The sequence below is a fragment of the Oncorhynchus clarkii genome, chromosome 10 (genome assembly GCF_045791955.1).
Source record: "Oncorhynchus clarkii lewisi isolate Uvic-CL-2024 chromosome 10, UVic_Ocla_1.0, whole genome shotgun sequence".
Classification (NCBI taxonomy): Eukaryota; Metazoa; Chordata; class Actinopteri; order Salmoniformes; family Salmonidae; genus Oncorhynchus; species Oncorhynchus clarkii.
Window position 1 is genome coordinate 60,296,039 of NC_092156.1, and position 23,395 is coordinate 60,319,433.

Here is a 23,395-nt window from a genome sequence, read left to right on the forward strand (position 1 = left end):
TGTACCTGACATCTTTACTGAACTTTAGACATACGAGTTACCACACCCAGTCTCAGGGATGGTTAACTCAGTAAGTAAATCAGCTCTTTGTTTCACAAATAAGGTGCAATAAAACGATCTTCTCATTGCGTGACTTCAAGTTTACTTTGATATGATTGATGGTTATTATATTATTATTTGCGCATAAAGACAGTTCCTCCATTTCTCGCATAATTCATTTTACAGACACACCTTGTCTAGCGTATGTTGTTTTGTCGACATTTGGAACGTTTACCAACATATGTTGTTTCCATCAGGCCTGTCGTGACATGTATCTAACATGTACTTTACTCACTTTAAAAGGTTGGATGGAAACCTTGTAATTAAGCAAAGTTAAGTCCAACTCCTCCAGTTGGCCAGTCCACTGCTAGAGTTGCATCGTTCAGGTTTGATGTAAAAGGTGATGGTTTCACCTCAGCCGTCATCTCTATCTCCCAAAACCATAGACCACGTCAGCCAATATCCCAAATAATATCCAGAACATATAAATATATAAGATCTCTGTGCATTCCCCTCTCTAGGATTTCAATGTTTGATGACTGTGACTAGTAGTACAGCTACGACCAGAAGTCACTTCTCGTAGCAGGTTAGAAGAGCCTTTTAGCTAACCCTAACCTTAACCTAAATCTCCTAACCTGTCCCATTAATTATCCTAACCTTCTGCATAAATTCTCCTCACCTGCTACAAAAAAAGTAACTTCTGGTTGTAGCTGTACTCCCTCTAATGCAGAGATGGGCAACTCTAGTCCTCTGAGGCCTGATAAGTATGACAGGTGAGGAGAATAACCTGGCTCCAATAATTAACTAAACATTATCTTCAGTTTAGAATGCAATTAGTTGAGTCAGCTGAGTTTGCTAGGGATGGGGGGAAAGTGCAATACCACTCTGGCCAGCGAGGACTGAAGTTGGCCAGCAAGGACTGAAGTTGGCCAGCAAGGACTGAAGTTGGCCAGCAAGGACTGAAGTTGCCCATCCCTGCTCTAATCAAAGCCATCTTTGATCTCTGCCATGAAGTCTTGCATTTCCTGTCTGGTGATGGCCTAATGACCCACACCTGTTTGCCTCATTTCCTGATCTTAAAGTGATATTCCAGTCTCCTTTTCACCTGATTTACTTAAAAGGCACACCTCAATAGGTGTTCGAGGTATGTCATAACATTGCACAAGAGGGGGGCTTTCCTATTTTGTTCTCCATTGTTCCTCAAGTAAGTTTGGAGGCCAACGACATCACGGATTCCCATCAGACCAACTCTTTGAAGTTGTGTCAAATAAAAACTGTGTTACTACTTTACTGTATTTATATTTGATATATCTTATCACCAATAAAATAACAAAAATCACTGGAGGATGTTTTTAATTCTGCAGTACGCCCCGGTTAACCAAGTTACGGCCCCCTCTAGTGATGGGAAGTTAGTGCTAATTTTGGGTTGGAGTTAAACTCTACAAGTAGACCTGGGTTCTTCCTTCTAAACAATAAAATGCATTCCTTCCTTGTAGTAATCCCTGATCTAATAGGGATTGTATATTTGAACGCAGTAGTACAATTATTCTATAAACACAAACGTGTTTAAGACTTGAGTCCGAGGTGTAGTTGAAGCAATAGCTGTAATACCGAATTCTAGGTACATGCAGTCACAATCAAATATGCCAGATACAGGAGTAAGTCCCAATCTCAAGATCAATATATAAAATACACCTCAAAGTATGCATGTATCGTTACACTCATGATTATTCAGGTTCTTTCTCTCTGCCATTACAGTCGTCTGTGTGTTACCTGTTACACAGGATGATGGAAAACAATGATATACTTCAGATATTTTAAGTTGGGTTAGCAGATTCCGTTAGCTTCAGCATTTAAAGCAGGTCACTCAATGGTATGATTGTAAGCAAATTATATGAGTTCACTTGGCATCCGGGCCATCACTTGTCATCAAGGGCAAATCAAGTCCTATCCTAATATTATTTTCCATGCCACTTTATCATTAATGAAATGAAAAGTCATGTGATTTGCAGTACTTCAGTGTCTTCAGTACTTCATGTCTTGTTCTACTGTCACATGCCTAATGCCATCTGATGACCACCACCTCAGAGGATACTGCATGAGCTGAAACAGCGCCAACAAGTCGTTGTGAAGTCGTTTTGTCCTTTAGCTAACTATCTCTCCCATCCACCCTCTAGCCTTGTCACACTCTATTGTCAGAGAAGCAGGGGTGAGAATCTTTTTTTTCCAGGATAGTGTTTGCTGTTGCATTCTTCCCAACACCAGTCTTCCCAAACAGAACAATCCTCAGCATTACCTTTTGCTTTTTCTGCCCTGTTGGATGACAGACATGTTACTTTTAGTCTTGAAATCAGAATCAAACATGTTTGGTCTGTAGAATCTAAACTGTGAGCAAATTAGCAATGGCTGTCTATCAATTGAACCATGTGAATGCAGCTACAACATGAAATTGTAAACTCATTTTTGCTCAAAGAGACAAAGACATCAACAGAACTACAATGACGCTGTGCATTCTGCAATGAAATATAAAATCACATAAACAATTAATCTATCAAAACTGACTATGCTACAGTAAATAAGCTATTGTGGTAGCTGGTATTAACACGTCATTACACACACCACCAGATGGCGCAGTACAGAATAGAGTACATGTTGGTATCATTTTTAGAGTATTGGGACGCAGCCAACACACACGTTGAGCTGGTTTGAAAATGCAGGCGACTGCCGACTGAAAGATCACCTTGCTTGAATCATAAATAACGACAAATTATTATTATTAGTAGATCATTCAGTCACAATTGGCCCATGATACACCATGCGTTTGATGCTCTCGAACACAACCGTTGAATGTAGCTGCGACCAGTGTTGCCAATTTAGGCGCTATATTTAGTGAGTTTTCGTACCCCACCTGCGACTTTTATTGGTAAAAGAGGCTAGCGAGTAGTTAGTTACAAATTCAGCTAGGAGGAGCACTGCCAGAGCCCGACGTCCACAGGTGGGGGTGTGCTTACAGTCCAACACCGTGCAGGACGTTTGGCATTTGCCAGAGAACACCAAGATTGGCAAACTCGCCACTGGCGCCCTGTGCTCTTCACAGATGAAAGCAGGTTCACACTGAGCACATGTGACAGTCTGGAGACGCCGTGGAGAACGTTCTGCTGCCTGCAACATCCTCCAGCGTGACCGGTTTGGCGGTGGGTCAGTCATGGTGTGGGGTGGCATTTCTTTGGGGGGCCGCACAGCCCTCCATGTGCTCGCCAGAGGTAGCCTGACTGCCATCAGGTATCAAGATGAGATCCTCAGACCCCTTGTGAGACCATATGCTGGTGTGGTTGGCCCTGGGTTCCTCCTAATGCAAGACAATGCTAGACCTCATGTGGCTGGAGTGTGTCAGCAGTTCCTGCAAGAGGAAGGCATTGATGCTATGGACTGGCCCGCCCGTTCCCCAATTGAGCACATCTGGGACATCATGTCTCGCTCAATCCACCAACGCCACGTTGCACCACAGACTGTCCAGGAGTTGGCGGGTGCTTCAGTCCAGGTCTGGGAGGAGATCCCTCAGGAGACCATCCGCCACCTCATCAGGAGCATGCCCAGGCGTTGTAGGGAGGTCATACAGGCACGTGGAGGCCACACACACTACTGAGCCTCATTTTGACTTGTTTTAAGGACATTACATCAAAGTTGGATCAGCCTGTAATGTGGTTTTCCACTTTAATTTTGAGTGTGACTCCAAATCCAGGCCTCCATGGGTTGATAAATTTGATTTCCATTGATAATTTTTGTGTGATTTTGTTGTCAGCACATTCAACTATGTAAAGAAAAAAGTATTTAATAAGAATATTTCATTCATTCAGATCTAGGATGTGTTATTTTAGTGTTCCCTTTATTTTTTTGAGCAGTGTATATTAGATGCTTGCTAATAACCTTTGCGCTTAGAGTCACCCTGTGAGAGACTTTGTTACATTAACAATGTCCCTCGCTGCAGCAAAGGTACTTTGGAAAAATAAAAATTGTTATGCCCCCATATGTACTACTGAAGGTCAAATTTTTTCAGGGACGTGAATCTACTCTTCAGAGCCCAATTTGAATTGTTGTAGCTCTTACTGCTAATGATAATGTATTTGTTACATCCTTGGTAGTTATTGCCATGTATTAGAGGACACTATTACGTTACACAACAAGACTAAAGTAATTGCTAGGGTCAATTCATGTATGGAATTTGGCAGTTTATTCAATAAATTGACAGAATAAGATTTGGAAGGTGACGGGCCAGAATACACAGCGAGGCATTAGCCTTCAGGAGGGTTTATGGGCAGAGGTGGAGATAGCAAAGCCTGAATCAAATATTAAAGTAAACAGTAGTAGTAGTAGCAGTTAAATAAACCCCCCCAGTGTTACTGTTTATGACCAACGCCTTATCCCACCTCTCTTAGTGTAAGTCACGTAATTTCATAGAAGATGTGTGGTAAAGAGCATCTCTGAAGATAGTAAACAGTTAAGTAAAATCCCCCATTGTTACTGTTTATGACCAATGCCTTATCCCACCTCTCTGAGTGTAAGTCACGTGATTTAATAGAAAATGTGTGTTAAGTCCTGCCTCTCCCATCTCCTCATTGGTTTATAGAAGCAGATACTCACGTACCATCTCATCATTGGTTCGGCCCACGTGGCTGACTGAAAGGCTAACGCCGTGTTAGTCACATGATTGCAAAGAAAAGGGTATCTGCAGTTTGCGTCCCACTCCAGGAAGACTAAAGTTGCCCTTAGACACAGATCTAGGCTCAGTTTACGCAACACCAATACCTACCTACCTACAAACCATTTGGGGAGGGAACACAACTGATCTTAGGTCAGTTTCTACTGCAAGACTCCTTGTGTCCTTGCCACCACGTGACTTCTTATTAACTAAAAGACACTTTACTTTGCCCTGTCGTTGTAGCCTTATGTTACACCCTTATCTTACAGTTCTAAAAATTAAGTTCCCATTTCTGTCTTAATGCAGGTTACTCACCATCCATGTTCAGGCGACATCATCTATATGAACACAGTTGCAACTTCATTAAAGCCGTTAAAGGCAGTTTATCATAGCGCACTGTGCTTTATTTCAGATGACAGTTTTAGTATTCATCATTGCATTCTCTACCGGAAAGTTGGTTGGCCCTCTTTGATGTCACATAAGTTGATCAATTGCTAGGTTTTCATTTATAAAGCTCTTTTACAAAAAGTCCCACTGTATCTAACATCAGGGATGGCTGACTCTGGAAATGCCTGCAGTCAGCAATTAAATTACACAAAACTTGAAACATCGATGGCGTTGTGTGACAAAACCGCACATTTTAGAATGGCCTTTTATTTTCCCAAGCATAAGGTGCACCTGTGTAATAATCATGCTGGATAATCAACTTCTTGATATGCCACCCCTGTCAGGTGGATGGATTATCTTGGCAAAGGACAAATGCTCCCTAACAGGGATGAAACCAACATTTTAGAGAAATAAGCTTTTTGGGAGTATGGAACATTTCTGGGATCTTTTATTTCAGCTCATGAAACATGGGACCAACACTTTACATGTTGTGTTCATATTTTTGTTCTGTACAAGTAAAACTGGTTTCCATTGCATTTTCAACTTTACTGATGGTTCTGACAAAACAAGTGTTATGTTATGTAGCGAATGTGTCCACTCTGATCGTGGCGCGTGCACTCTAGCCCACATCATACAGTGCAGGTATAGCCTACATGATGACATCATTATTGATAAGAGCTCAATTATTTTTATTTGTCAAACATTCATCATCACATTACCAGAATAAGACCCTGTATATTTATTGGAAAGGAGAATCAAGCTCATCACAATGCACTTTCCCCACCCTGTGAAGTTCATCATTTATTTAAATTGTAGCCTAATACACTGCATGCTTTCCCAAGTCGTAGTTGGAGGACCAGACAACATATCATTGCGTGACTCCGAGTTTATTTCGATATCACGGTTATTATATTAATATTTGCGCATAAACATTCACTGCCGTTTCCCGCATAAGAAATTTTGCAGACACAAAAAGATCCCACCTTGTCTATCTAGTGCATATTGTTTTGTCGATATTTGGAAAGTTTATCAACACATTTGTTGTTTCCATCAGGCCTGTGGTGACATTTTTCATCCAACATGTACTTTACTGTTACTGTAATTTAATTATACCAATGTGTTTTCATTAATTGAATTCCCTTAACCTATTTTATGAGAATTTGTAAGTTTCTTGTTTGCATAAAATAGACGGAGACCAGTCTTATCAATAATAGGTAACGGAATTTATTCTCGGAGCGCGCTGCCACGTTACCACGAGCAACAGTTTATATACAATAACATGACGTCATTTCATTGCTCCTAAAATGAACCTCCTCCTCCAGACCGGGTCAAAGGGAACTTTAAAGGTTCATTCTGACCCCCCCTAGCACATACACAGGACACACAACACAACTGAATTAACTTTTGACTCACCATTATCGATAACCACTTAGCTGACAGTTCTAATTAACAGAAAAGGCAGTGAGTGCATTCCTAGGTTATCTAAAACACCCCAGAGCTCAGTTTTGTCGGTTCAACCACAGGTTAACTACCTTATCTGTTTACTTAATCTACAAACCATTCCTTTCTTTCTAGTTGGAATGGTGTTCATTAACTTTAATTACTCCTTGTCCGTGTCACACAATCCCTTCTTATGAACTCATATTGTTAATCAGATATAATAAAACAGAATATAAGTTTACTTAGTTACAGATCGAGGGAGATTATCAGTGGTCTTGTATGTCTTCCATTTCCTAATAATTGCTCCCACAGTTGATTTCTTCAAACCAAGCTGCTTAGCTATTGCAGATTCAGTCTTCCCAGCCTGGTGCAGGTCTACAATTTTGTTTCTGGTGTCCTTTGACAGCTCTTTGGTCTTGGCCATAGTGGAGTTTGGAATGTGACTGTTTGAGGTTGTGGACAGGTGTCTTTTATACTGATAACAAGTTCAAACAGGTGCCATTAATACAGGTAATGAGTGGAGGACAGAGGAGCCTCTTAAAGAACAAGTTACAGGTCTGTGAGAGCCAGAAATCTTACTTGTTTGTAGGTGACCAAATACTTATTTTCCACCATAATTTGCAGATAAATTCATAAAAAATCCTACAATGTGATTTTCTGGATTTCTTTTCTCATTTTGTCTGTCATAGTTGAAGTGTACCTATGATGAAAATTACAGGCCTCTCTCATCTTTTTAAGTGGGAGAACTTGCACAATTGGTGGCTGACTAAATACTTTTTTGCCCCACTGTATATATATATATATATATATAGGATCTGTGCATTCCTCTCTCTAGGATGCCAATCTTTGATGGTTATGACTAGAAACAGTACAGCTACGACCAGAAGGGACGTTTCATAGCAGGTTAGGAGAGCATTTTAGCTAACCCTAACCCCTTTCCTATCCTTAACCTAAAGTCTCCTAACCTGTCCCATTAATTATCCTAAACTTCTGCATAAATTCTCCTCACCTGCTACAAAAAAATCACTTATGGTTGTTGCTGTACTCCCTCTAGTCCAGGGATGGGCAACTCCAGTACTCTGGGGCATGAGAAGTATGACATTTTCAAGCCAGCTAACACACCTGACTCCAATAATTAACTAAACATTATCTTCAGTTTAGAATGCAATTAGTTGAGTCAGCTGTGTTTGCTAGGGATGGGGAAAAGTGTGACACCATTCTGGCCAGCGAGGACTGAAGTTGCCCATCCCTGCTCTAATCAAAACCATATTTGATCTCTGCCAAAAAGGCCTGCATTACCGGTCTGGTGATGGCCTAATGACACACCCCCTTTTGCCTAATTTTCTGATCTTAAAGTGATACTCCAGTACTCCAGACCTGGGTTCTTCCTTCTAAACAATAAAATGCATTCCTTCCTTGTAGTAATCCCTGATCTAATAGGGATTGTATAGGTGAACGCAGTAGTACAATTATTCTATAAACACAAACGTGTTTAAGACTTGAGTCCGAGGTGCAGTTGAAGCAATAGCTTTAATACCGAATTCTAGGTACATGCAGTCACATTCAAATATGCTAGATGCAGGAGTAAGTCCCAATCTCAAGATCAATATATAAAATACACCTCAAAGTATGCATGTATCATTACACTCATGATTATTCAGGTTCTTTCTCTCTGCCATTACAGTCGTCTGTGTGTTTCCTGTTACAAAGGATGATGGAAAACAATGATATACTTCAGATATTTTAAGTTGGGTTAGCAGATTCCGTTAGCTTCAGCATTTAAAGCAGGTCACTCAATGGTATGATTGTAAGCAAATTGTATGAGTTCACTTGTCATCAAGGGCAAATCAAGTCCTATCCTAATATTATTTTCCATGCCACTTTATCATTAATGAAAAGTCATGTGATTTTGCAGTATAGTATTGTGGTGCTTTTTCCCCCAGTCTTCAGTACTTCATGCCTTGTTCTATTGTCACATGCCTAATGCCATCCCGCAGTTATTTGTTTTTTTTCTGATGACACCACCTCAGAGGATACTACACAAAGAGCTCAAATAGAGCAGAGGATTTTTTGTGAAGTTGTTTTCTCTTTCAGCTGAACCTCTGGCTGATGCCAAGGTGACTGCACGTAGGATGGCTTGTTGTTCCTTTAGGAACTCTCCTTCATATTTTGCTTTTAGTTCCTCCTCCGCTCTGAGTGTCTCCTCCTCCTTCTCTCTCAAGATCCTCTTTGTCTCCTCTTCAATCGCCCTCTCAGCCTTTTGGAACATCTCAGTGGTGTAGTAGCTTCCTCCATTCATCGTGACCATCTTGTTTATCTTCTCAAGCAGCTCAGTGACCTGGGAGCGGTTCTTCTTATCTCTGTTGTTGAAGTCATGATACCGCCCACCGCATTTGGCAATGACATCCTGAAGATCTGAAGAGGCACGCAAAAAGTCTTCAATTGTTTGTTCTTCATCAAGCTGGTCTGCATTTGTGAAGAGGACCATGATGTATCTTGCTGCATCTTTTCCAAATAATTTCTGAATCATCTCCAATGCGTCTTTCTCTTCCTGTGTGAATCTAACCAACGCAATCACTACAAGGAACACATGGGGCCCAGGAGCAGAGAAGGAGATGCACTTAGCAATCTTCTTCAGGGTCTCCTCTTGTGACAAGTTAGTGTCAAACAAGCCTGGAGTGTCAACAATAGCCACTTCTCTCCCATCCACCTCCCCTCTTGCCTTGTCACACTCTTTTGTCAGAGAAACAGGGGAAAGTTTAGACTCAAACACTTTTTTCCCCATGATGGTGTTTGCTGTTGCACTCTTCCCAACTCCAGTCTTCCCAACCAGAACAATCCTCAGTGCCTCATTGTGTTTTTTCTGCACTGTTGGATGACAGAGAGAGACATTGTTGTTACTTTTCTTCTTGACATCAGAGTCAAACATGTTTGATCTGTAGAACCTAAACTGTGCACAAGTTAGCAATTACTTTCTATCAATTGAACTGTGTAAATGCAACTGCAACACGAAATGACAATAATCCTGTGCATTCTACAATGAAATGTAAAATATCACAAACAATTAATCTATCAAAACTGACTCTTGCGTTATTGTGGTGTGCGGTATTAACACGTCATTAGACATATGCACCAACAGGTGGTGCAGTACTGAATATGAGTTAGTGGTGCTGTTTGTCTCCCCCGGGCCCGGCCGCAGATATCAATTCTGCTTCAAACGAGTGGGAGAAGCTGTATGTACAACAGAATTCATAGCAACAGTGCACACACAGGCAGAGAAGCACACGGGGAGGGGTGTGGCGGGAGAGGAGGCGAAAACGCTACATCGTGGACCGTATCTGTGTCGTGGCATCGACAAAGCGTAATCTACAGTAGCGACAAATCAAGACCCTAACAGAGATCCTCACTGAAAAATAGTTGGCAACACTGGCTGCTACTGCATGTCTGTTACACTATGGTCAAATGTATTAATAAAGCAATCAGTTTATAAAGAGCTACTCCCTCACTTCTTCCAAGGCATAAAGAGTTCCATGGGATATTACAGCTATGGTTGAATCAAAAATATTGTTATTAAAAAGCAAAGCAATGACAGCATTTCATACGTAGTAGATTTTTGAAAAACACGAAAAACAAATACTAGAAATGAGTTTCCATATGTCGTATTACCATGTAGGTAGGTTACTCACCACCAGCCATATTTGGGTCTTGTCGAGTCGATCCGTCAGGTCCTGTGAGAGAGAATGGATCGGTCCAGATAACAGAACAACTGCTTTCATAGTATCACTCATGCGGTCCGCCCCATAGACACACCCACAGTAACGGTATGCTCTTGGCAACTGCTCATTTTCGAAAGATGTTTCCACAACGGTGGCGGTCCAAACACTTAAAAGACACACCCAATCCCCTCAGCCCTCAAATGACTGCAGTTTAAAAACTATTTTATTTGTTTGTAAGGGTGTCTCTTTGACTGTAAGTCACATGATGAGTTTGTGGTTCAATAACTTAGAAGACACACCCTCGTCCACTTACTGCTGCATTACCTTGAATTGTTGAAGTTGGTTCCAAAATCTTTAGATTTTGAGCTTCTCAAGGGCTTTGCTGTCCTTGTCGAGAGAATACTGCGCTGCGCGTGAATGGTGCATTGGGGAAATAATGACGTTTGAGTTTTGTCTTAGGTACAGATATCTTTTCTATTTATTCACAAAACATGTTTGTAATTATTTAAACCCAACAAGCGGCACCATATATGGTAAATATATTGACTAATACAATCATAATAAAAATTATACTTCAGGCCAACGCAACAGACACCTACCAATCGCTGAAGTTGGATACATATCTCCCTCACTAACTTTAAGCATCAGCTATCTGAGCAGCTTACCGATCGCTGCAGCTGTACACAGCCCTTCTGTAAATAGTCCATCCAACTACCTACCCCATCATATTGTTTTTATTTACTTTTTTTTGCTCTTTTGCACAACAGTATTTTTACTTTCACATCATCATCTGCACATCTATCACTCCAGTGTTAATTTGCTAAATTGTAATTACTTGTAAAATAAATCAAATAAAAAAACACTAAAATCATCTTTATACTCATGAAACATAGTGAAGCTGGATGTGGGAATAAAATAAATGTTTTAAATGATGTTAAGAAATCCTACTGGGGGTTAACACAGATGTTTAAAATAAAACGTGTGGCTATCTCGCACCACCAGACACTTCCTCCCCAAGTGCACAGTTAAGGAAGGTGGCTACCCAAAACACGTGCAAACTGATATACGAGAAATCACACGATACAAAAAAATGGTTCCCCAATTTCAACAGTGCACAGGAAACAAGAACGTATCATTTTAAACTTACATTCGTTATAAATATATTGATTTGATCTAAATCCAGTTCTGCTACTCACAACATAAAAATGTATTTAAAAAATGTAAAGTTAGAAAATCAATGTATGTAGGCTGGCAAACAGTGAGTCTTACATTTAGAGTGTTGGAATAGACTACGAAAACACATATGAAGTCCAGTACAAGCCTACCAGAACTATTTCTGAATCCAACTGGACTTTTGATATTCTTTAGGAAATTCAATGTATATTCAAGAACTAAGTTGCCTTGTCCTCGTTCCTGTTCTTTCAACAAAATGGAGCTGGTTTACATTCATTTCTGGGGTTGGGGCTGGGTAAGCTGATCTGTGTAAGTGACAACTTCTGCCTAAAGAGAGTAGTGCCTCTATGTGGATGGACTGGGAACTTCAGCTACAAACCATAAGACCATTTACTGCTTGATCTTTGTTTTGTGAATCGCTTTGGTGCAATTTTCACAAGTAGCATATGTGGTATATTTTCACAATGCTTAATACAAATCTCAAAACAGATAATCAAAATGGCAGTTTCAAACTCTAAGCACATTTTTTTTATTGATTAAGGCTGCTTTTACAAAGGCAGGCCAATTCTGACATTTTATTCCACTATTGGTCTTTTGACCAATCACACCAAATATTCTCACATCAGATCTTTTTCAGAGATGATATGATTGGTCAAACGACCAATTAATGAACAAAATATCTTAATTGGGCTGCCTGTGTAGACGCAGCCAATGTACAACACAATCATAAAGTAACTTTTCACCTAACTTAATCATTGTTTTATCTAGAAATACATGTTGTTTCGCATTGCAATGCATAAACTTATTTTCAAAATGAAATGCTCATCTTACTTTCTCTTCTCATTTGTTAAAATACATTTCACTATTACTTAATCCGGCTGCTCCTAATTGATAATAACTTAACTGGTTTGGGTACTACATATTTTGAGAACTACATAATGAAAATGTATGCTTATAAAGTATAAACATATAAAGTATGATACAGTGCCTTTAGAAAGTATTCACACCCTTTGATTTATTTCACATTTGGTCGTGTTACAGCCTGAATTCAAAATGGATTAAATATATTTTTTACTAACATATTCCACATGGCACAGCATATTTTCTTAAATCAAAACAAACTTTAACTGCCTGTCAGTTATATGTCTCTCAAGGGCAGCATCAGTTTACAGACGGGAGGGACACAGGTGTGTGGGTGAGGGTGAGTGACTGAGTGAGTTAGGGAGTGAGGGTGTGTTGTCTTCAGCTTGTCAACCTGACATCGCCTTCTACCACCTTCCAGACGAAAGGATATTTACTTTTTTCAGGTTCGTTCATTTTTTTTTGAACTGTCTTTGTCTCTGATTTTAAGAAACATGAACAATTTGTAGAACTGGATAATCCATTAGATGTGTTGAATATGACAATGAGTGAGTTAATTAGATAACATCCCAGCTAGCACATAATGTTCTGAGATCCATATGTTTCTTAGAGCTTGGTGAGAGCGTGGTTTCCCTGTGGTTATTATGCATCCAACCTTCCCATGACATTCCCTACAGGTTTCCTCGTGGTTCTACTTAAAGTAATGTTCTCAAATTGTTCAGAGCACGTTATGAAAACAACGTCCTTCTGTGGGAATTTCAGTACTTCAGCATTAACGTTTTCTACAGGTTTCCCCGTGGTTCTTTTTAAAGTCGTGTTCTCAGAACATTAAGAATATTTCCATTAAAAAAAATAAAAAACCATTAGTAATGTTCAAAGAACATTCTAAGAATGTTATAAAATATATATATATATATACACTCTGTTCTCAGCGTCAACAAAATCCTCTCTGCTATCTTGTTCACGTGTGTTGCCCTAGCCCACTGATCTTAATGAGTTCTTGTTTCCTTTAAATAAGGTATGTTTGAATAGCTTTGTATGAGTAAAAAACATCCTGTTGGGATAGTGGACGAATTCCATGGATAGAGAGCAGAATATCATAGGTATCATAGAATCTCACTGACGCAATGTCCCAATAAAGAAAATGTGTCAGATTGATTAATGTCTATGTAAATTCATTTCTGTGTGTCCTATCTGGGCGTGGAGTTCAAAACAGTTAACCAAAGGTTTCATTTGGGTCATAATAATGATTTACAAATGAAAAAGTCAGTAGTTCATTGCATATTATGTAATTGTGGATTCGATTCTTTTTCATTTGTAATTCATTATTATAACCCAAATTAAACCTTTGGTTTATACGCGTCTACAACTCACAAGTATTATTAAAAATGTGTAAGAAATTGAAATACATAATATATGTACCCCATCTCAATTTTCACAAGAGACATATTCTGAACTTTTAAACAAAATTGTTAACTCTACACATACTTGTGCTAGGTGTTGGGGAGTTTAACACTTTTCAGTAGCCAGCCTCTGAGACAGCGTTAATTTAACTGTAGTTCATTGTGCTAGAAAGTAATCATTTCACTGTACTTGTGCACGTGACAATAAATACAGTGCAGTATGTGCAGATATTGATATAATAACCATCATATCGAAGTAAACTTGGATTCAGGTGATATGTTGTGTGGTCCTCCCACTATGACTCGGGAAAACATGCAGTTTATTAGGCTACGGATGAAATAAATGATGATGAACTCTACATGGTGGGGAAAGTGCACAGTGATGAGCTTGATCCTGGTTTGACAAATAAAAATAATCCTGTTATTTTTGTCCATAATAATCTCATAATGTATGCTAAACCAGCACTGTATCTGTATCTAACTGTTGGCTAGAGTGCACGTGCCAAAACCAGAGTGGGCACATTCACTATACAGTCTAATGCAAGAAATGTTTTCACAAAACCGTCAGACGCCACTGCTAGCAGCTTATACCTTCTGCACAGATACCAGCCCTGTTTCTAGCCTGGATAATACTCGCTAGTCTACCAGTATTGGACTGTCTCTCCACAACAACGCCGGATTCCTGCCGTAATCCCTGGACCACTACTTCTGATCCTCACAGCTTGCAGCTAGCTAGCTCACAGCTTGCAGCTAGCTAACTCACAGCTTGCAGCTAGCTAGCTCACAGCTAGCTTGCACAAACTGTGGTACCCAGTACCGAAGCTATCCCTGAGGCCCACCTCCCGGCCTCCTCAGCTGTTCACCCGAACCCCACTCATACACGGCTAGAGCCCAATACTCCACCGGATCCTTGCTATAAACTCTGGACCTTGGCTCCGGATCACCGCTGCTACTGATTGGATATATTGGCTAACGCCACCGCCACGAAGCTAGCACCAGTTAGCCGTGAGCCAGGCACATCTCCCGGCTAGCAAACTAAATTCCACAATACCTCTTTTGCCAACTGGCTTGGATTCTCTCTCGACACGGCGCCCCGCCGCACCACCACGACTGGTCTGCCGACGAATACTCCATCCGCTGTGCCTTCATCCGGCCTCCGTCGGAGTTGACGCTCCTACTAGCCCAGGGCTACTAACTTTAAACGCTGTGTCGCTAGCGTAGTGGCGGCTTCCCTGTTCCATCAACTGTTGCCCCCTGGACACTATGATCACTTGGCTACATAGCTGATGCCTGCTGGACTGTCCATTATTCACGGTACTCCAATCTGTTTATTTATTTTTTATCTGTCGGCCCCAGCCGCGAACTCAGGCTCTGTATGTAGTTAATCCAACCCTCTCTGCCTAGTCATCGCCATTCTACCTGCTGTTGTTGTGTTAGCTGATTAGCTGTTGTTGTCTCACCTGTTGTTTTAGCTAGCTCTCCCAATCCACACCTGCGATTACTTTATGCCTCGCTGTATGTCTCTCTCAAATGTCAATATGCCTTGTATACTGTTGTTCAGGTTAGTCGTCATTGTTTTAGTTTAAAATGGGGCCCCTAGTTCCACTCTTCATACCTCTGATACTCCTTTGTCCCACCTCCCACACGTGTCCCACCTCCCACTCACCCATTACAACCAGCATGTCCAGAGATACAACCTCTCTTATCATCACCCAGTGCCTGGGCTTACCTCCACTGTACCCACACCCCACCATACCCCTGTCTGCGCATTATGCCATGAATTTATTCTACCACGGCCAGAAATCTGCTCCTTTTATTCTTTGTCCCCAATGCTCTAGGCGACCAGTTTTGATAGCCTTTAGCCGCACCCTCATCCTACTCCTCTTTTGTTCCGCGGGTGATGTGGAGGTAAACCCAGGCCCTCATTTGTTGACTTCTGTGATCGAAAAAGACTTGGTTTCATGCATGTCAACATCAGAAGCCTCCTCCCTAAGTTTGTTTTACTCACTGCTTTAGCACACTCTGCCAACCCCGATGTCCTTGCTGTGTCTGAATCCTGGCTTAGGAAGGCCACCAAAAATTCAGAGATTTCCATACCCAACTATAACATTTTCCATCAAGATAGGACTGCCAAAGGGGGAGGAAATGCAGCCTACTGCAGAGATAGCCTGCAAAGTAATGTCATACTTTCCAGGTCCATACCAAAACAGTTCGAACTTCTAATTTTAAAAATTAATCTCTCCAGAAATAAGTCTCTCACTGTTGCCGCCTGCTACCGACACCCCTCAGCTCCCAGCTGTGCCCTGGACATCATTTGTGAATTGATCGCCCCCCATCTAGCTTCAGAGTTTGTTCTGCTAGGTGACCTAAACTGGGATATGCTTAACACCCCGGCAGTCCTACAATCTAAGCTAGATGCCCTCAATCTCACACAAATCATCAAGGAACCCACCAGGTACAACCCTAAATCTGTAAACAAGGGCACCCTCATAGACGTTATCCTGACCAACTGGCCCTCCAAATACACCTTCGATGTCTTCAATCAGGATCTCAGCGATCACTGCCTCATGGCCTGTATGCGCTACAGGTCTGCAGTCAAACGACCACCCCTAATCACTGTCAAACGCTCCCTAAAACACTTCTGCGAGCAGGCCTTTCTAATCGGCCTGGCCCGGGTATCCTGGAAGGATATTGACCTCATTCCGTCAGTTGAGGATGCCTGGTCATTCTTTAAAAGTAACTTCCTCACCATCTTAGATAAGCATGCTCCATTCAAAAAATGCAGAACTAAGAACAGATATAGCCCCTGGTTCACTCCAGACCTGACTGCCCTCGACCAGCACAAAAACATCCTGTGGCGGACTGCAATAGCATCGAATAGTCCCCGCAAAATGCAACTGTTCAGGGAGGTCAGGAACCAATACACGCAGTCAGTCAGGAAAGCAAAGGCCAGCTTTTTCAAGCAGAAATTTGCATACTGTAGCTCTAACTCCAAAAAGTTCTGGGACACTGTAAAGTCCATGGAGAACAAGAGCACCTCCTCCCAGCTGCCCATTGCACTGAGGCTAGGTAACACGGTCACCACCGATAAATCCATGATAATCGAAAACTTCAACAAGCATTTCTCAACGGCTGGCCATGCCTTCCTCCTGGCTACTCCAACCTCTGCCGACAGCCCCCCCCCCCCCCCCGCAGCTACTCGCCCAAGCCTCCCCAGCTTCTCCTTTACCCAAATCCAGATAGCAGATGTTCTGAAAGAGCTGCAAAACCTGGACCCGTACAAATCAGCTGGGCTTGACAATCTGGACCCTCTATTTCTGAAACTATCCGCCGCCATTGTCGCAACCCCTATTACCAGCCTGTTCAACCTCTCTTTCATATCGTCTCAGATCCCCAAGGATTGGAAAGCTGCCGCAGTCATCCCCCTCTTCAAAGGGGGAGACACCCTGGACCCAAACTGTTACAGACCTATATCCATCCTGCCCTGCCTATCTAAGGTCTTCGAAAGCCAAGTCAACAAACAGGTCACTGACCATCTCGAATCCCACCGTACCCTCTCCGCTGTGCAATCTGGTTTCCGAGCCGGTCACGGGTGGACCTCAGCCACGCTCAAGGTACTAAACGATATCATAACCGCCATCGATAAAAGACTGTGCAGCCGTCTTCATCGACCTTGCCAAGGCTTTCGACTCTGTCAATCACCGTATTCTTATCGGCAGACTCAGTAGCCTCGGTTTTTCTAATGACTGCCTTGCCTAGTTCACCAACTACTTTGCAGACAGAGTTCAGTGTGTCAAATCGGAGGGCATGCTGTCCGGTCCTCTGGCAGTCTCTATGGGGGTGCCACAGGGTTCAATTCTCGGGCCGACTCTTTTCTCTGTATATATCAATGATGATGCTCTTGCTGCGGGCGATTCCCTGATCCACCTCTATGCAGACGACACCATTCTGTATACTTCCGGCCCGTCCTTGGACACTGTGCTATCTAACCTCCAAACGAGCTTCAATGCCATACAACACTCCTTCCGTGGCCTCCAACTGCTCTTAAACGCTAGTAAAACCAAATGCATGCTTTTCAACCGTTCACTGCCTGCACCCGCACACCCGACTAGCATCACCACCCTGGATGGTTCCGACCTAGACTATGTGGACATCTATAAGTACCTAGGTGTCTGGCTAAACTGTAAACTCTCCTTCCAGACTCATATCAAACATCTCCTATCCAAAATCAAATCTAGATTCGGCTTTCTATTCCGCAACAAAGTCTCCTTCACTCACGCCGCCAAACTTACCCTAGTTAAACTGACTATCCTACCGATCCTTGACTTTGGCGATGTCATCTACAAAATGGCTTCCAATACTCTACTCAGCAAACTGGATGCAGTTTATCACAGTGCCATCTGTTTGGTTACTAAAGCACCTTATACCACCCACCACTGCGACCTGTATGCTCTAGTCGGCTGGTCCTCGCTACATATTTGTCGCCAGACCCACTGGCTCCAGGTCTTCTACAAGTCCATGCTAGGTAAAGCTCCGTCTTATCTCAGTTCACTGGTCACGATGGCAACACCCACCCGTAGCACGAGCTCCTGCAGGTGTATCTCAATGATCATCCCTAAAGCCAACACCTCATTTGGCCGCCTTTCCTTCCAGTTCTCTGCTGCCTGTGACTGGAACGAATTGCAAAAATAGCTGAAGTTGGAGACTTTTATCTCCCTCACCAACTTTAAACATCTGCTATCTGAGCAGCTAACCGATCGCTGCAGCTGTACATAGTCCATCGGTAAATAGCTCACCCAATTTACCTACCTCATCCCTGTACGGTTTTTATTTATTTACGTTTCTGCTCTTTTGCACAGCAGTATCTCTACCTGCACATGACCATCTGATCATTTATCACTCCAGTTAATCTGCTGAAATTGTAATTATTCGCCTACCTCCTCATGCCTTTTGCACACAATGTATATAGACTCTTTTTTTCTACTATGTTATTGACTTGTTTATTGTTTACTCCATGTGTAACTCTGTGTTGCTGTCTGTTCACACTGCTATGCTTTATCTTGGCTAGGTCGCAGTTGTAAATGAGAACTTGTTCTCAACTAGCCTACCTGGTTAAATAAAGGTGAAATAAAAATAAAATAAAACCTGGGTCGTGTTCAATACAAAACCAATAAAATACAGGCTCGCAAGTTGAAATCTGTTCATTTATTACTTCACAAAGAGAAGCACCCCAAAAACATCAGTGAAATCACTTAAAGAGATTCTCCGGTACTTGTGTATACTTTTTAGCCAGTAGTTCTGAAAGTAATGCTCACGAGCCAAAAGTGGTCCCCGGAAATTGCGTACTACGTCACATATGTGCAGATATGTGCACCACGTCATTGCTCGCTCTCTCTCTCGCTCTGCTGTTTGTGCATCTTGCTAACTGTCACTCAAATGGCGAGGGGCTAAAAGCTCATTGGCTGAACCTCGTTGCTAGGGGGCTTTCCCGCGTGGGTGAAAAAGTATGGAAAATGGCGCCACACAGCTTCCAGAAAACAGTCGCTTTCAAACTCTGGGTTTTGTGGCTAATTGAGGCAAGACAGTAATTGTGCATGTATGAACCACACATTGACACATCCATCCCAAAGCGGGCGGTTGAAAAAAATACTTCTTTGTCATCAAAGTTCCGGAGTATGTCTTTAAATATGACATTTTCTATTCAAAGCCTATTTATAATACATTGTTTTGGATCCTCTTACATTCTCTTCACCACATTGGCCCGCATAATATGATCTTATTATTACAAATGTTATAAGATCAGTGATAATAATGGATGTTCTCACACACAGCGGTGGAAATATGTGAAAGTTGCTGTATTCATAAAGCATCTCAGAGTAGCAGTACTGATCTAGGATCAGGTCCCCTCCCCCTGTCCATGTTATCTAATTCATTATGATCTAAAAGGCAAAACAGATCCTAGATCACCACTCCTACTCTCATAGTTGGAGAGCAATTGTGATGTGGATGAACCAAGTGTTATTTTTCGGGATGCGCAAATCAAATAAATTGCAAAGCAACTCTCAAATCTTAAAAAGATCAGAGAACATCCAACAAGCATATGCAGCAAAACTATGGCTTTACATTCTCATAGTGCATTTCAGGCTTCTATAGGTACTACGCATACCCGAGTGCCAGTCTGTTCGTGCTATCATGTCAACTTCTTTTCACTTATTGTCATGCCATGTTTGGCTTGACAATGAGCAATGGAGTTGGCAAGAGCACAAACAGATCTGGGACCAGGCTAGCACAAAAAAAATACTTGCTTCCCAGGCACTTACAATAAAGCACACACATTTCATTTATGAATAATTCAATTAATTATTACATGACAGTATTATCTTTTAGATTCAAGCGCTACTACATACACACTATGTCTCCATCCCAAATGGCACCCCATATCCTATATAGTGTATATAGTGCATTACTTTTGACCATAGCCCCCATAGGGCTATGGTCAAAAGTCGTGCACAATATAAGGAATAGGGTGCCATTTGGGATGTTCTGTACCCTAAATAAATAGCCTAGCAGCCACAATGTACCTGCTAAATGAAGCCCTGCTCCAATGAGGTGGTTCTACTGTCGTTGTCATAGGGACAGTGATATTGGGGTTCAGGTGCATCCATCTTACTTCATACAGTACTGTTAGCTAGTAATACAGTTTGTTATATTTGACCTCATACAGTACTGTTAACTGTAAATATTGTTTTATTTGACCTCATGCAGTATTGTTAACTGTAAATAATGTTTTGTTTTTAAACACTGAACACGGTTGGTTGGTCAGATTCAACCAGCTTTTGGAGTTGATTTGAGCAACACATCTGTATATGATTTTCTCTCATATGGTACTGTTAACTGTAAATACTGTTTAAAATTTCAAGATGGTTGGTTGGTTGGTTCTCCAGATTGAATCAGGTTTCGACAAGTGCTCTTTCTTTCCCACGTTTATACAAATAAATACTTTTCTGTAAAACTAATCTACAATTCTCTGTAAAAGCTCACGTGTAATAGCTGACCTTAAAGGTTTCGGTGATAGGTACTGATTTGGCATTTCTATATAACTATACAGACATTTCACGTTCCAATTTCATGATATGCAACAAGTTCAAAAACATGATTCTCTAAAAACAAAGTTCCATCAATATTTGTTACAAACTAGGCTGTGCCTGCACAACACCTCACACACCGTACCACTGTCCTGAACTTAGCGATGATTGGCTGAAATGACAACTGCTAATGATGTCATCTCAAAACCTAGGTTGTGTCCCACATGGCACCCAAATTCCTATGTAGTATACTGCCTTTGAACAGGGCCCATATGGTTCTGGTCAAAAGTAGTGCACTATATAGGAAATAGGGTGCCATTTGGGACTCATCCCACATTTCGGGTGGACACATTGTGATGCACGGAGACATTTCAAATACTAACTCTGGGATGAACACAGGGACATAGCGGTAGTGACCCAGGGTGTGTCCAAACTTTTACCCAATGGGCCCTGGTTAAATGTAGTGCACTATATAGGGTGCCATTTCAGACACAGCCGCAGACTTGACCAAGTGGGCATAGCACTTAGTGGACTTACAATGACAGGTCTGACATGGACATAAAGAAGGGGACACGGGGAAAGATTTCAGGTGGACATAATGACAGGTCTGACATGGACATAAAGGGGACACAGGGAAAGATTTCAGGTGGACAAAATGACAGGTCTGACATGGACATAAAGGGGACACAGGGAAAGATTTCAGGTGGACATAATGACAGGTCTGACATGGACATAAAGGGGACACAGGGAAAGATTTCAGGTGGACATAATGACAGGTCTGACATGGACATAAAGGGGACACAGGGAAAGATTTCAGGTGGACATAATGACAGGTCTGACATGGACATAAAGGGGACACAGGGAAAGATTTCAGGTAGACATAATGACAGGTCTGACATGGACATAAAGGGGACACAGGGAAAGATTTCAGGTGGACATAATGACAGATCTGACATGGACATAAAGGGGACACTGGGAAAGATTTCAGGTGGACATAATGACAGGTCTGACATGGACATAAAGAAGGGGACACAGGGAAAGATTTCAGGTGGACATAATGACAGGTCTGACATGGACATAAAGAAGGGGACACAGGGAAAGATTTCAGGTGGACATAATGACAGGTCTGACATGGACATAAAGAAGGGGACACAGGGAAAGATTTCAGGAGCAGATTGATAGTCAAAATAATATGGATGTGCAGGCCCCATGGGCTGGTGGTCTAGGCACATGGATTTGGAAACTGAGGTTCCCTTTCTCCACCATTCCCACTTTGTCTCCTCCTGTCTGATAAAATATTACTACCAGACTGGCTGCTAGGCCTAAATGAATGAAGTGACTGTGGTGTGGTTGGGTGGGGGAGGTAGTTCAACGTTACACCAGCCAATCTGATGGCGAAAGAGATTCCGTTCCGGTCTACTACAGAATACTGAGAGCTGTGCTTCCGGTTGGTTGAAGGGTGACCTGAAATGGTACTAATAACCTTCATGTAATTTTTGGTCATCGGAAATATTATTGCTTAGTTATTGAATTGCCGAACCTCGATTTCCATTGAGATTTCCATGGTTTTAATTCAAATAAATATGAGTTAAATGTATATTTTAGGATTTCTTTGGCATGTCATACCTAAAACAGTCATGAGTATATTGAGTGTGTATTTTGATGTCAAATTAAAAACGGATTAAGGGCGACATGGACCCAAGTCTAAACTCCTGTGCACAACATTGTCATCACTGTCCTTGTTGAAAATGACAACCATCAATGTCATCATCATGACGATGGTCTATAATGATATTTTACAATTAACGACGATGATGTTTGACTGTTAGTTCGGTCAAGATTCTTAGGCTTAATTGCTGAGATGTCCATTAGTATGGTTTTTGGTATGGCCATTTTCTGATTGCCTTAAGGTTTCTCTCTCTCTTTCTGATTGGTTAGCGGCCTCCCTCTCACGCTTCTCCACCTTCTCTCGCATCAGGTTCCTACGGTGATAGATCAGGTATCCAGGCAACAGGAATCCAGCCAATGAGGCAATGAGCAGGCTCAGGTTGATCTGTTGATTGGAGGATAGAGTTAGTCAGAGAAAGAACGTGTTTGAGACATACTTTTCTAATAAATCTCAATTTTCTGTTTCTGTCCATTCACATGAATCAGTTTGAATTAATTTGCCTTATAATCTCAGTAGTATGTATGTGACCTGTGTGTGTGTGTATGCTCTCCGTGCGTGTTTGTGTGTGTGTGTCTGTGTGGCCTCACCCAGTAGGGGTCTCCTCCCAGGTGTCCCACCATGATGACGAAGAGAGGCTGCTGGAGGAGAGCGAACAGCGCGCTGATCATCGACTGCATCCCCGTCAATGTCCCAAAGTGATTGGACGGATATCTGGAAGGGGCGGGATGTAATGGTTACCTCTCCAATCAAAACTGACTGTACCATACTTAACCAAAACAGACACCTTACCTGTAGCACCAATGTTTAGTTAAGAGAATGCATATTTTAAAGTTTAAAGTCTCTGTGCCTATTGATATGTAACAGTGTTTTCCAAATTGTGTAACAAACCATTCTCAAAACTCTGACACACACACACACCTACG

The 23,395-nt window shown here is 41.8% G+C and overlaps 2 protein-coding genes across 3 annotated transcripts in view; both read right to left on the minus strand.

Moving 5' to 3' along the window:
- Positions 1-5,797: 5,797 nt before the first annotated feature.
- On the minus strand, positions 5,798-11,153 carry LOC139418871 (GTPase IMAP family member 7-like). The gene is made up of 2 exons (XM_071168628.1): positions 10,252-11,153; positions 5,798-9,433 (listed from the first exon to the last, which is right to left on the minus strand). Exons 1-2 carry the CDS (start codon positions 10,259-10,261, stop codon positions 8,592-8,594), a joined length of 852 nt encoding a protein of 283 aa, XP_071024729.1. The 5' UTR covers positions 10,262-11,153; the 3' UTR covers positions 5,798-8,591.
- A 7,536-nt stretch (positions 11,154-18,689) lies between these two features.
- LOC139418868 (large neutral amino acids transporter small subunit 3-like) overlaps positions 18,690-23,395 on the minus strand; it is a 40,388-nt gene continuing 35,682 nt past the window's right edge. Inside the window, exons 14-16 of one of the 2 annotated variants that reach the window (XM_071168624.1) lie at positions 23,060-23,183; positions 22,430-22,856; positions 18,690-20,160 (exon numbers count right to left, since the gene is read on the minus strand). In XM_071168624.1, the coding sequence (XP_071024725.1) occupies positions 22,653-22,856; positions 23,060-23,183 (328 nt within the window). In that variant the 3' untranslated portion in view covers positions 18,690-20,160; positions 22,430-22,652. Of the gene's footprint in view, positions 20,161-22,033; positions 22,857-23,059; positions 23,184-23,395 lie in introns of both variants that reach the window. The other variant, XM_071168623.1, reaches the window with a different exon arrangement.